The sequence below is a fragment of the Sinocyclocheilus rhinocerous genome, unplaced genomic scaffold, assembly GCF_001515625.1.
Source record: "Sinocyclocheilus rhinocerous isolate Xijiao unplaced genomic scaffold, SAMN03320098_v1.1 scaffold919, whole genome shotgun sequence".
NCBI classification, from domain to species: Eukaryota; Metazoa; Chordata; class Actinopteri; order Cypriniformes; family Cyprinidae; genus Sinocyclocheilus; species Sinocyclocheilus rhinocerous.
In genome coordinates, this window is record NW_015637585.1 from 253856 (window position 1) to 268350 (window position 14495).

At 37.4% G+C, this 14495-nt stretch overlaps 1 protein-coding gene across 2 annotated transcripts in view; it reads right to left on the minus strand.

The window, feature by feature from the left end:
* Positions 1–14495, minus strand: part of LOC107749087 (single-stranded DNA-binding protein 3-like) — an 87973-nt gene that overhangs the window by 66442 nt on the left and 7036 nt on the right. For both annotated transcript variants that reach the window (XM_016564136.1, XM_016564135.1), the window contains exons 2-3: positions 9726–9798; positions 3379–3440 (exon numbers count right to left, since the gene is read on the minus strand). In XM_016564136.1, the coding sequence (XP_016419622.1) occupies positions 3379–3440; positions 9726–9798 (135 nt within the window). The remainder of the gene's footprint in view (positions 1–3378; positions 3441–9725; positions 9799–14495) is intronic.

Below are 14495 nucleotides of genomic sequence, written 5' to 3' on the forward strand. Positions count from 1 at the left end.
GTTTGTTTGTTTGTTTGTTTGTTCAAATAAGTGCAGCCTTCGTGAGCATGAGACTTAAAAAAAATATTACAAAATCTTACTGACCCCAAACTTGTGTTCATGTAATATTTATTTTAAACTGGCTAGTTTGTGTAAGTAAATTTATTTAAACTGCTTGTTAAAAGTTCAAATGGATTGTGTTATGTTCTGTAATTGCTGTTAATAAATCTGTCAGAAAAAAATATGCTAAAGTTTCGCCTTTAGGGGTACAACAGCCTGGCAGCCTTTTACAAAAAATTACCATGGTTTTATTACTGTAACCACAGTTTACCACAGTATTTGTAGTGAAACTGCAGTAACCACAAATTTGCCATGGAAATAATAATAATAATACATTTTAGTACTTATGTAACACCATGTTTATTTTTCATGAGGTACCCTCAAAGGTGGACCTTTGATACTTGTATGGTACTAATATGCTCCCTTTTAGGGGTATAGTTGCACCTTTGAAGTTACTGCCCCAGTAAAGGGCTAAAATGCAATTAGAGTATATTTTACTTCTGACAGTGTAAACAAAAAAGGCCTATGAAATGTTAAAAACATGGCTTTAAAATCTAATATTAAGTGAGTATAATTACTGATTATATTCTTTTAATAATTTAAAATATCAGTTTAGTTTATAGGTATCGCATCGGTATCGACGATACTGGGCTTGAAAATATCGGTATCGGATCGAAAATAAAATAAGAGGTATCGCCCAACCCTAGCAAAGATTTACGGTTGACTCGTACACATGGCCTAACCTTAAAACGCCACCTGCAGGTTTGCTCGAATTACGTCACGGCACTTAAAATGCGTACCTCTGATGCTAACTGGAGTTAACCACATTCTCATGTTAATAGATTCTTTTAAACACTAAGCTCTTCTCTGGGGGCAATTAAGCAAATCCTAATGGTGAAGACAATACGAGACAAAAGCAGGGGTAATACAGCCACATCCATACAGTATGTATATGGACTTTATAGTGAGGACCTCTTTCGCATGTGTATTATTAGGAGTACAGTGGTTTGTCATTTGCATTTGAGAAACGAGATAATCCTGACCCTTAGGCAGCCACTGACCTCAGGTACTAGAACAGCCGCACGGTTTATGGCTAATAATGGAATCATGACAAATAGAAAATCCTTGCCGAATAAATATGAGCAATATGAGAGAAGCAATTACTGGGGAGTCAGAACCCGGCGCATTTGCGAAGATTCATGCCGCCACAAAGTGTTACAAGGCGCTAACACACAGGAGGTGAGGTTTAACGACTCAAGTTCTTTCCTCAAGTCTGCACTCATCCCCCTTTATCCTATATGACTACTACCGACCAGTGAGCTGTCTTGACCCCCTGGCCTCCCGCTGGCCCTCAGTTTGTCATTGGGCCTCCCCCAATGGAGGAGAATATAACCGAATTGGGCCAGCGAGGGATCCGGACACTTGCCACAAAGGGGGAACGGTATGCAAAGAGTTAATCTGTGTTTGGGGTCTTTAACAGGAACAAAGGACAGCAGCAGAGACAAAGGTTGATGGAAGGGGTTTAGAAAAGGGATGGGCCATGTCTTTGCCCCACCATCTGGGCCTTTTGTCTGAAGGAGTTGGGTGGGAGAGCCAGGCCCAGGCAGACGTGCCCTCTGTAAAGGCTGCCTGACCCAATAATACACCCACTGCCACGGGTCAAACCGCAGCAGGTTAAACATACAGTCTGACGGCTGGTGTCACAGCCAAACTTAAGTCTGGATTAGTATAAATCAATACAGTGAAAGTTAATGCAAACAATCTTGTAGTCTGTAATAGATATACTACTCTCTCTTTATGGTGGAGTCACTTTTAAGTTAACAGTGAGTATATTTTCAGTTTAACTGTATCATTCACACTGTTGGTTAACCAGGTCAGGGTTCAACACCAATTGTTTTTTTTTCTGCTTGCTCAGTTGGGACATAGTTCAGATTTTAACTTGCCCTGTCCACATTTTTGTTGTCCACAACACAAAGAACGCATTTAAAAATTAAATTAACTTACTTTAATAATCGTATTTACTAGTGGTTAAACGGATCGTAGTTGATCCGTGATCCGAACGGACCAAGCCCCACGGTTCGGCACGCATGTGATCCGCGGATTAATTGCAAAATTTAACCATAATAGAGTATAAGTTTATCATTTGTTCGTATTTACACAAGCAAGCGAATTTTAAACAATCCCAGAGAGAAAAGGCGAAAGGGAACTCGATTAGTTACTTACAGTGAACACTATGCAGTGTTATTTTCCCTAATTATTACATTTCTGTATTTGACTGTATTTGGTTACTACCAACCTTATTTTATTTGTAATATATTCTGTTGTATTTATCTATGTTTGTAATTTATGTATTTGTTCTTATTTTTACTGGCTGTTCTCTTGTCTCTTTAATCATGTTTAAACTTTCTTAGTTAATCTAGTAGTATTTGCTATGGTATCAAAGAAGTACTTGCTTTAAGTAATAAATAGAAAGCAAGTTAAATTGAAATATTTTTCTTTTCTTGCTGATCCGAAAAATTATCCGATCCGTGGGTCAAAAACCCGTAATGTGATCCGAACCGTGAGATTTGTGATCCGTTGAACCACTAATTTTTACAGAATTTTTTTATTTTTTATTTATTTTTTAAATTATTTTTAAAACTAGAATTTATTATTATAATTAATTTTTATGCATATAAAAGCAATTTTTTTTCTCACATCAATTTTTTTTTTTTTTTATACAGTTCTTATAATTAGACAGGAATCTCCAAGACAGCAATAAGTTAAAAAAAAAAAAATTCTGGACATTAACATTGAAAAACATCAGATTTGTATTTTTCAACACACTCTAAATGACACTACTAAGATTATCACGAGTTATTTTTGTCGATTTGACAAAATCTCATCTGACATCCAGCTAGATAACTGTACCTAGCTGACAAGCTAAAACAGTTGACAGGCAGAATCCTCCATCCTTATTGTTGAGCCCTGCAAGTGCAATGCGATATAGTGACAAGCAATAAATCCTAACTGAGTTTTTGCTTAAACCAGCCATAACGAGCACCGCATGATGATGAGACATTTGAGGTTTGCTCAAACTAACTCTGGATAACAGTAATAGTGATGCTTGCCTTAGTAAGCACTATTAAGTATGTGCAGATGAGCTGTAAATTTTGTAACTTCACGCAACATTTGAATTGAGAAATAACTTGCAATGTGCCTGGATTAGACAAGATGTCAGAGCATCAATAATAAAACAAAATTATTTGTCCATTTTGAAATACACACTTATTAGTACTAGCTTACACACAGACAGATAGACAGCATGTATAAAATATAAAGAAAACACATGAGACCTACCACCACCATGAATGGAGGAATCCAGGAGGCTCTCCAAGCGTAATGTTCTTCTCCCATCGGATCTACAACAGGCAGTGAGCAGAAAGAAATGAGAAAAATAAATTGTGAGATTGTAGATAATGTAACATTCTCCTGTCAGACATTGTGCGGTCTGCTCTGACCCAATCCAGATCCCATATATCATCCTGCTTTCTCCACCACAACAACAGACTTGTTTTCCTCACATCCTTCTATGACACTGGAGCTTAAAATGTCATAGGCAGAGAGGAGAAAGTCCTTCTAGGAAGCCCCTACATATGAGTTTGGAAGTCATAATTCAGATGTGAAGTGCATTAAAGTGATTTTGGTATGAAATCAAAATAAATAAAGTGAGCAATTTCATATTTTTTGGACTAATACAACAGAATAATGGCCAATGTAGTTGCCATGCATGTGTTATCAACTTCATGTCATTTCAAACCATGACTCTCTTAGGGCCCTATGAAATCAGTTTTATTTTTTTCGGTTTTAATTTTTCTGGATTGTATTTTTTTCCATTTTAATTTTCCTTTAAAAATAATGTTTTAATAATAAATTTGTTAGTAGTAGTAATACTATCTAGGGATGCACGATATTGGATTTTTGCCGATATGCCGATATTTTTCAACTCTTTTTGGCCGATAGCAATGCCGATATATTTCCTTTTGTTTGGAAACAACACCAAGTCTCTCCTGTGTGGAAATAAGCAAATTATTTTTAATTTTGGTTAGTTTTTAACAAGAACTTATTTGTTAGAATTAAATAAACAACACTGAAGTTATTATAGAATGACAGTACATTGAAGCTTTGAAAATAACTATAAATAATCTATATATCAATTGCTGCATTTTTTTCTCTCAGAAAGATGCAGTAGTAACCTTAACATTTTATTTTAAGATTTAACATTTGTAGATGATCTAAAGCAAAAGAGTTGTAAAAATTCCGAAAATATTTTAGAGCTCATAATTTGTTTAAAAAAATATAACATATATATCATTAATGAATAAATCAGTATAGGCTATATAAAATTATTTAATCTACACGTGTCATGTTTGTGATTTTTTTTTCATGTAAGCTATAGCTTCTGACCTTTAAATCAAAACATACTCATGATTTTATTACATCAATTACTGCTTTATTTGATCAGAAACAGTCTAAATGTTATTTGTGTATTTTACTTTTATTTTAATAAAAGTAGGCCAACAGCACCCCCTACGGAATCAAAACTCCTTACCGTACGGGCATTAGGACCCGGGGGAGGCTGCCGCTGCACGTGCTATTACGGTTTACTCTATCATACACCGAATGCATCATTCTGTACGTGCATTCTCAGTTTAAAATGCAGCGATCCAAAGCAGTGAATCTAATCATCATTCAGGCAAAACTTTGCTTCAAAAACTAGTCACACTGCTGACAAGATCTAATCGCTAGCACACCCTGAGCACAAGTGAGTTAATGTATTCATCTTATCGGCAAGCCATATCGGCATACATTTTTATATTGGGCCGATGCCTATATGTACATTTAAAGCCATTATCGGCCGATTCCGATATCGGTCCGATAATATCGTGCATCCCTAATACTATAATTACATTTAGACATATTTCTGTCATGATTTCTTCAAGTTAAACTGAACTTTTATTTTGATGCGTTGCTGTTAAGACCTTTAGGTTTCTGTTTGTATACATGATGATAGATTTACTCAAACAAACAGTAAAATGCTCATGAAGTGACTCTCAGAGCAGTTTTAGACATTATGTTCATGTGTTCAGTGTTCACACACTGCGAGCGTCACACGCACTTCCTTTTTTTTTTTTTCTGGACTCCTTTTTAATGGTTAAATTAATTTTTTTTTATCAAAAAGCATGTCTAATTAATTAAAATCATGAAACTTAAACAATTGAACATCAATTTATTAAAAATGTAACAAAAATTACATGTTTAGGGCCCTAGGAAATGTTCTATTTTTCCCAACCTTATGTTTTATTTTTACCAAATTCTGTTTTAGCATGTCTAATTATTTGAAAGCATAAAAACAAGTTTCATTTATTCTTACAAGATTTACCGCGAGTTTTCAAAATCGCAATAATCAAACCCGGTTTTGATGATAATTAAATTTTAAACGATAATACTAACCGTCAGGGCATTTTATCATGATTTATCGTAAAACCGGTAATCGTTACATCCCTATATCTGATAGAGCGTTTGGACACGGAAGGATAGTAAGGGGCATGACATTTCCCGACCAGGCGCCGAGTGGTGCCAATCACAACACACACTGGCCCAGCTAACCAATCACAGCACATTTCGTATTTCAGAAGGCGGGCTTTCATTTGATACAGGAACTATTCGAGCCGTTCATGCCAGACTGGAGAGAGAGGTGTTGTAATAATGTAAAATATGTGAAAAATAACCTAGAACAACCTAGTATGAGAGCCTGTTCTAGTACACCCCCAAAACAAAATCAAGACTTTGTTAAAGAGCATAATAGGACCCCTTTAATATTCACAGACACAAATTTGGCAAATTCCGTGACAGTCCACATTATATAATACATTTCGTTTTTATGACTGGATTCTGCGATTCCGTCTGCATTTTCTGCATTGCGGAAATCATAGGGCCCTACTTTCTTCTGTAGAAAACAAAAGAAGACATATTGAAAAAATAATAATAATTTTTGTCCATATAGTGAAAGTTAATGGGGTCCAGCGTTGTTTTGGGCCCCACTGACTTACATTATATAGACAAAAACAGTTGAAATGATCTTTTTTTTTGTGTTCTGCAGAAGTCAACATCCACAATGCAACTGTTAGTTACAACGTTGGTAAATAGGACTACTGCAACATGACTTGAAGGTAGCGCATATTCTTGGCAGTCATTACTCAGCTTCATCCTGGTCAATCCACCAGTGTGGAGACCTACAGCAGGCTTTAGCAATCCAGAGCCATGACCCTCAAAATTAATCATGGCTTCTGTTTTTCCTACACTTCATTCAGGCCTTGGGGCTCACTTTCACCTCCATCCCTTCTGCTTGTGTGGAAATGACCAGGGCGACTCTCATTAAGGCCATAATTTCAGTGTATTTAAGAAATGTTCTCCTTTGTAATAGGTGAGTAGAAGGACCTGAACTGACCGTGGAAAGTGCGGGGAAAGAATTAGCCTATTATAACAATTATATATGGATGATTACACAGGAAAATGTAGTGAGAAAAAAAGAAAATCTAAGAGGATAGGATAGGTTTGTTCACTGCAGCTGAAAGAGGATTACCGAAGCAGGTCTGAAGGTTAAGAACACATTATCAGTCAATTTCACCTCGTTGGCCTGCCAAACGGCACGATAAACATCTGACCAACTTGCGGTGCTTTTGAGAAGTGCTGCAGAAAGTCAGGGAAACAATGCCAACACGCAGCAGAGATGCCGCCAAGCCAACAGGGAGGAAAAAACACCCTGGGGTAACAGAGCAATGGACGGAAATGACTGCACAAACGGCAAATAAAAGTCCTGCCGGTCGGTGTATCATAAACAGCTACAAACTGAAATTAATGATGGGTAATTAATATTTTTGCACATGGTTGGTGCACACATACTGGCCCACAGATTCTGAGACTGTATAAATATGGGGAAAAACAAACAATTCAGTATAGTTCAAATCAACTACGCATCACTACACTAATGCAGAAGTGTCAATGTTCTTATTAAAGTGAATATCACCCTAAATTAATGCGCATTTTGAAGTATCGCATGAGAAACGAGTGATGGAAACGGCAAATTTCGAATAAAAATCCCTTAATTCGCAAAAAAGTTTTTACGCTCGCTTGAGGTGGTTTTTGACTTGTGTGAAAAAGGGTTGATGCGAATAATGGGAGATGGAAATGCATTTTGCGAATAAATTCCTCCAAGCGCATCAAAAAAGTCATGTGACTTTGCGCTATGGGACGGCAAAACCTGACTAACCAGCAGTGGTGGAGGTAACGAATTACAACTACTCACGTTACTGTAATTAAGCAGTTTTTTCGGGTACTTGTACTTTTTTGAGTATATTTTTAAAGCTGTACTTTTACTTGTACTTAAATACAAATTAAGCAAAATAATCTACTTCGTTACTTTTAAATCATAGTTCGTTACTGAGTACGACCCACAATTTGAATTGATATTTAAACCTTTGACGGCACTTCAGTAGCCAATAAAGATATCCGACCGTAAACGGACCAATAAAAGCCCCGATATCTGAACCGGGAAAAGCCGCCGCTTTTCCAACTCCAATCTGCGTCTCTCTTTCCTCTCCGACAGTGAGTTTGACACACATCCGCCTCCTGTCAGAGTCTGAATGTCCGCACGGGATTGCAGGTATTCCGCATAATTTTAATCATTCCCGCGCAAATGTGGCGAACGCTTTATTGTAACATGTGTACACAGTCATGTAATCACAGAAAATTGAACGCAAGCTCTCAAATAGGCCTAACTTATACAAATGAACTGCCTGTCCTCTCACTCCGATATTGCTTGTGCGCACTCAGACTGTGTGCAATCCGCAATCGCGATCACTCCGTGCTTTTAAAATATAAATTATTTCTCTTTGCTCCTGGATTAAACTTTGTCAAAAGTTATCAACCATTCAGAATAGATCCACGCCGGATCGATGAACATCCTACTGGAAATTTTATTGGCTGTAAGTGAAATGCACCAGAAAGTCTTTCAACAATCAAAGATGGAACTTTAATTTCTATACAATGTAAGTTTATGATAATTCTCTTGTTAAGCCATGACGTAAGGACTGCTGTTTCCGGGTCCATGCCTCTACCCATTTCACTTGAGAATACTATCTCAACAGCCATTTATGAGCATTATTTAATTAATATTACATATTTAAGCTAAGCATTTAAAAATTTGCTGTGCAGACTACAGTCTCCGTGCTCACAGTTTCTCAGACACTAATATTTTAGTTGAATCACTGTCTGGCCATCTGGGACACAGTTTGTTGTTTTCTTGTGGCGTCTTGCAGAGCATTAGGACCCAGAACAAGCGTGATGTCAGACGTAACAAGCAGATATTCTAAACCACTCCTATCCAACCGTGAATCTGCTATGAGCAAGAGGTGGAGAGGAGGTGCACCACAATAAAACCCCGCCCTTTATTCAATATTCCGTTTCACTTGGAAATACATCACAACACTGAAGTCCAGCCCTCTACGAACACCTTGGCAATTGAATCGCCATTGGCTAGTAAATTTTTTTGTTTACTCGCCAGACTGATATACTGTATATATGTTTGTTTGTAAAATGGCACAGTTTTATAAATATCTGAAAGTACACTCTTAACATCAGTACTTAGCCTCCAACTCACACTGGCGAGTAAAATCTGAGAATTTATTAGCAATTGGCTAATATTAGACATAATTTAGTCGCCCAGAGTGAAGATTTAGTCGCATATGCGAGTGATTTACTCGCAATGTAGAGGGTTGAAGTCAGTTGCAACTTCCGGTTCACAAGTACTTTGATATTTATATTTTTCAAAGGTATTGAAGTTAGAAATTCCTGTATCATGACCACTAATTCACATACTTTGTCAATAAGGCTAACCAGTGGACCGATCTCATTCCACAGCATCTGAAATGTCGTTATGGTCATTCGGAAATGCACAAGCAAAGTCTGTCATCAAAGTATTTCTGTATAATTGTCTCCCAGAAATGTCTTACACGACTGCGTTCCCAAAGAGCAGCATCCACCTCCGAAAGCAATGACCGCATTCATTGTGTTTCGTCTGCTCGCTCGGAGGCGCAAGTAATTTATTATATATGAAAATTATTATATTCTCCTACTTTTCTTAGTGATTTATAGTGCCAGTTTATCAGGAAGTGACGATTTTGCTCTCTTTGACTTGTTGGATGGTAATGATGCTTGTTCGCAAATGTTTTATGCGATATTCCAGTTTTGCGCAAGTTAAATTCGCAACTTTGGATGGAAACCTGGCTAATGTTACTGTGGCAGTACAGCACAGATTCACAACATCCTGACCCATTCAAATGAAACAAGTGGATTTATTTTAGATTTTATTGCACTACAGTAAAGAACAAGCTTGATAGGAAACATGCTGTTGTAAGTGATGCCATATCACCACATTAGAAAAAATGGTGTATTGCAATGCTTGACACTGCACAAAATATATATAGTGTATTATACAGTACATTATGTAAAATGTTCAATATATACAGTATTATTTTTATAAAAATGGCAACTTGGTGGATGATGATTTATATGTGTTTTCTAACAAAAATATGTACTAAAGTCATACTAAAGAGACTAGAGTGTAAGTGTAAGCAGAGTCTTACCTCGGAAAGGAAGGTCTGTGCTGATTTCTGGGCCCCAACATGCAACAAGTACTCGTACACATATAAAGCTAATCTAGAAGAGAACAAGAGAGGAACAGGCGTTATATTCAGGGCATGAGAAGGAAATTCCAGATTTCTCTGCAAGTAAGCCAAAATAATAACTCCAAGATGACAAGAAGAAATTTTAATATAAACTATAAACATTTTCATTCAATAATAAAAAATTAACATAAACATCACCAACATCAAACATCAACATCAAGTCAAGCTCCGTCTGCAGATCACTATGTATTTTGCTGCCTATGTAGAGTGTCAAAATCAGTCACTTATAAGGTTAGAATGCTGCCTAAGAAGGTAGCTGCTTATGTAGACAGCTAGCGAGGTTTTAGAACAGAGATATAGACTTTCATTCCCAGTTGTGTGCAGTCACTCTAGTTTGGATGTTGTTCAAAAGTTTCAGAAAGAAAATCAGTGGCTACAGACAACTCACTAGAGATTGTTGATTACACAAGTACACATGAACACACAAAACACCCATCAACGGCAGCGACCGAATGTCCGATCTCCACAGCCCATTTGCGCTGTGAAAAGAACAGAAAGATCAGCCAAAGCATGCATAGCTGGAGTTGTCACAGCAATCTGACGGCACCATCGTGGCTCTTGTGTTTTTGTCATTTTCTGTATCCATTATGTCTGTTGTTTAGCCGCTTGGGCTAGCAATTACCCAGCTCCCACTGTACCGCGGGGCTGAAACTGTACCATCCCTCTGCTCCTATCCTTTCCTTTTCTCTTCCATCAGCCATGAGAGAAAATAGCCCTGCAAAGCTCTCCTGGCAAAATTACATTCAGAGACAGGCACAATTTGGTAGAAACATGGTTTTTGCCTGGCTGCAGTGTATTTGGGGCAAGAACATTTATTTCCACTATGGGTAAGGCAATAATGGCATACACAAGAGTGGCTCTTCCATGACGACGTGTGTTGACGTCCAAATCTGATCTCAACAAAGAAATAGGCTACTTTGGTCATTTTATGTAAAATTAAACACAGACTTAAAGTGATAGTTCCTAACCTATTTACTCATCCTCATGTTCCAATTATATTTTAGAAAATTTGGTTGGAATGGTGCTTTTTGTTCATACAGTGAAAGTCAATATGGTCCAGTGTTGTTTTGGACCTCAGTGACTTTCAGTGTACGAATAAAAACAGCTGAAACATTCTTCAAAATATCTTCTTTTACGTTCCACAGAAGAAAAAAAATCTTACAGATTAGAGGTTGACAGATTATCGGCCTGGGCAATTATTGGTGCTGATATAAGTTAAAGCATTTTTATGGTTATCGTATTGGGCATTTTCAAAACCGATTTGTCAATAAAATAATTTATAAGAATTTAAGGAAAGTTTTTGTCAGAGCCCCTGTTATTCTTAATTTTTTTACACAAGACATATCGGTTCAAAATATTGGTTATCGGTCTACTTGATCTGTAATAGTAATCGATATCAGCATCAGCCCTGAAAAATACATATCGGTCGAACCCTATTACAGATTTGAGGACGAGTAACATGATGACAAAATTTTTCGACCTTTTCCACTTTTAAGACTAGATACACTAAAACTGAGAACAGAAAATATGAAACAGAAAATGTTGTGAGCCAGATTCGAACTAGTGTTACCCACATGAGCACTACAACTCAATGTTCTGGAGCATAACCATGTGCTAACATATTAACCACCATTTAAATACCATATAAAAACCACTGACAATCTTGAAATCTGTATGATGCAGGATTATTACTGTTAACTACAACTATTAAAAACATTTGAACTGAAATAAAACTGAAACAAAAGAAGAAAAAAAATATTAAGATGGAAAACTTAAACGAAACAAAAATTTTGTAGAATTTCGTGGAAAAAAAAAGTTTGTAGCACTATAATTACTAACTGGAAACTATTAAAAACTAAAACTAATCTAAAACTGAAAAAAAAAAAAACCTAAGTAGTAATTTTTAAAAAAGGACAAACGCATATAATACAATATCTAAAAATGAAAATTGAAAATACAAAAATAAAAGCCAATTCAAAATATTAATAAAAACTAAACTATAACAATATATAAATAAAACAAAGGTAACACTGTTCTGATGGAACCTTCTCTCCAACGCACATACAGTGGGCAGAAGCGTGTATTTGTGTGGGAGCAGGAAGCTTTCCCAGGCATCAGCGAGGAGGTGAATGAGTCAGTGGAAGGAGGCGCCCAGGGTGGCAGGCTCATAAATAGCAGAGGAGAGCTCCCTCTGATCAGCCAGTCAATGACTGTGATAAAGTTGGATATGAAAGACAGGGAGGAGATTCAGCACTCCATCACTGCACAAACACTGACGCATTGGCGCGGGAGAGTGACCAGAATGAAAACTGAAAATACAAAAATAAAAGCCAATTCAAAATATTAATAAAAACTAAACTATAACAATATATAAATAAAACGAAGATAACACTGTTCTGATGGAACCTTCTCTCCAACGCACATACAGTGGGCAGAAGCGTGTATTTGTGTGGGAGCAGGAAGCTTTCCCAGGCATCAGCGAGGAGGTGAATGAGTCAGTGGAAGGAGGCGCCCAGGGTGGCAGGCTCATAAATAGCAGAGGAGAGCTCCCTCTGATCAGCCAGTCAATGACTGTGATAAAGTTGGATATGAAAGACAGGGAGGAGATTCAGCACTCCATCACTGCACAAACACTGACGCATTGGCGCGGGAGAGTGACCAGAATGACAATGCCTCCCACCGAGAGACAGTGGTGGATAGGGAGTCAACGACGACCATAAAACTGTGGATGAGAGGTTCAAACAAAGTCCATCTAAATGGTACTATTACCACAAAGGATCTACGGAATAAGCAACTTAAGCAAGTCAGCAATATCTAAGGTTTTAAACTTAAGCTGCATTTCAGTTCACCTGTTAGCCATGACAAACAGAAGCAGAAGTGGGCGATACGGCAAAAAAAAAAAAAGGCAGAATCATGATCTTATCACAATTCTTTTCATGTTGGTTTTTAAAGTGATAGTTCACCCAAAAATGAACATTCTCTCATTGTTTACTCACCCTCCTGTCAACCTTTCAATGTTTTGATGTAAATAACAGCCTAAATTTAATCTGTTCACCATATAAAGCTACCACATCTCTTCACAAGACTTGCATTAAACTGATCGATTCATATGGATTCGCTTTATGACACCTTTATAACCTTTTTGGCTCCTCCATGTTTTGGTTACCTGGACTTTTAATGGAGGACCAGAAACCTTGCAGGTTTCATTAAAAATATTTCAATTTGTGTTTTGAGGATTAATGGTTTTGTAACGACATGAGGGTGAGTAAACAATGACAACATTTTCATTTTTGGGTGAACTATCCCTTTAAGACTGAGCCTAACTAAATTCTCTTAAAAATATATAGCCCTACAAGGTAACAAAATAATGACAGAACATGTACATCCAGAATAACAGGTCAGAAAGTCTAGGTTTTGTTACAAAAACTAGAGGGAGAAAGTATTAAACTGCTTCAAAGAAGAAATTGGCCCTAATGTGTTCGTTTTCGGAATTGTGGCATAACTATTTATCTAGCAAAAGCCATTTCAGTGAATATCACTATACATTTCAAAGCCTTGCGTTTGAACGGCACCCATGACACTCATACAAGCTCTGTTAAAGAGCTTAGTCAGGAAAAATGCCATATTTAATTTTACATGAATGAAAACGAGGCTGTTAGGGTATAGTCCGTTCAGATGTTCCGTCCGTTCAATCAATAGTCACATCTTTTTTCCCCTAGAAATTTTCTGAAAAGGGTATTTGCAATATAAACAAAGTACACAACAGCATAAATAATTGAACATACAGTACATCTGTCCCTCACAGCCATTTTTATATTAACACATTCATTCATATTAACATACTCTAAAGTCCATAGCTCCTATACTCTCTGTAAGAATAAACAAAAACATATCGGATACATTCTACCATGGCATTTTGTCTGTAGAAGTGCACAAAATAAACTACAAGAGACTTGTCATTTGGGGCAAATCACAAATTATTTTGTGTTCCAAAGTAAAAACCACAGTAGCATGTCTCTGACTAACTTACTCATGACCAATTTAATCAAGACAACTGTTCCACTTTGCAATTTGCTAGTCACTTATCTCACTACCTGTCTCACCATAAACAAGGGTTTAGGAACGCCAATGGAGTTTGACCTCTGGGCTTGAAGAAAACATCTAGCAGCTGCCACCTGCTTAAATATGAGGGAAGCACGAGACGATCTGGATCAAACTGTGGATTCCCAGGAGTGGGCTGATATAAATTTCATGGCAGGGAGGCCCATGTGATCTGGGTGGAGGGGGGTACTGTGCGCTTTGGTACAGGGTACCAGCACCTGGCCCTGATGCATTATTGAACACCGTTCATTCAATTGCGCCTTCAAGGAGCACCTTTTGTAGAGTTGTCCGGAACATTGAGTGCGAGAGCCAAGAACAGGACCTCTGGATTCCGAAGGTCCCGTTTGGAAGCCCAAACACTTAAAGACATCACAGAGGGATGGGAACAGGGAACTACAGCTGATAGGACATGACCCTGAGGTGCGGGCAAGAAGAAACGTCTGGCCTGGCTACGAGAGCAGACACTACAAGCAATGCTGGGATACGGCCAAAATAAATTAGATCAAGTTCATTAGACAAGTTAATCACAGCAATTTCAGCTGGATAACAAGTACAGAACTAGCAACA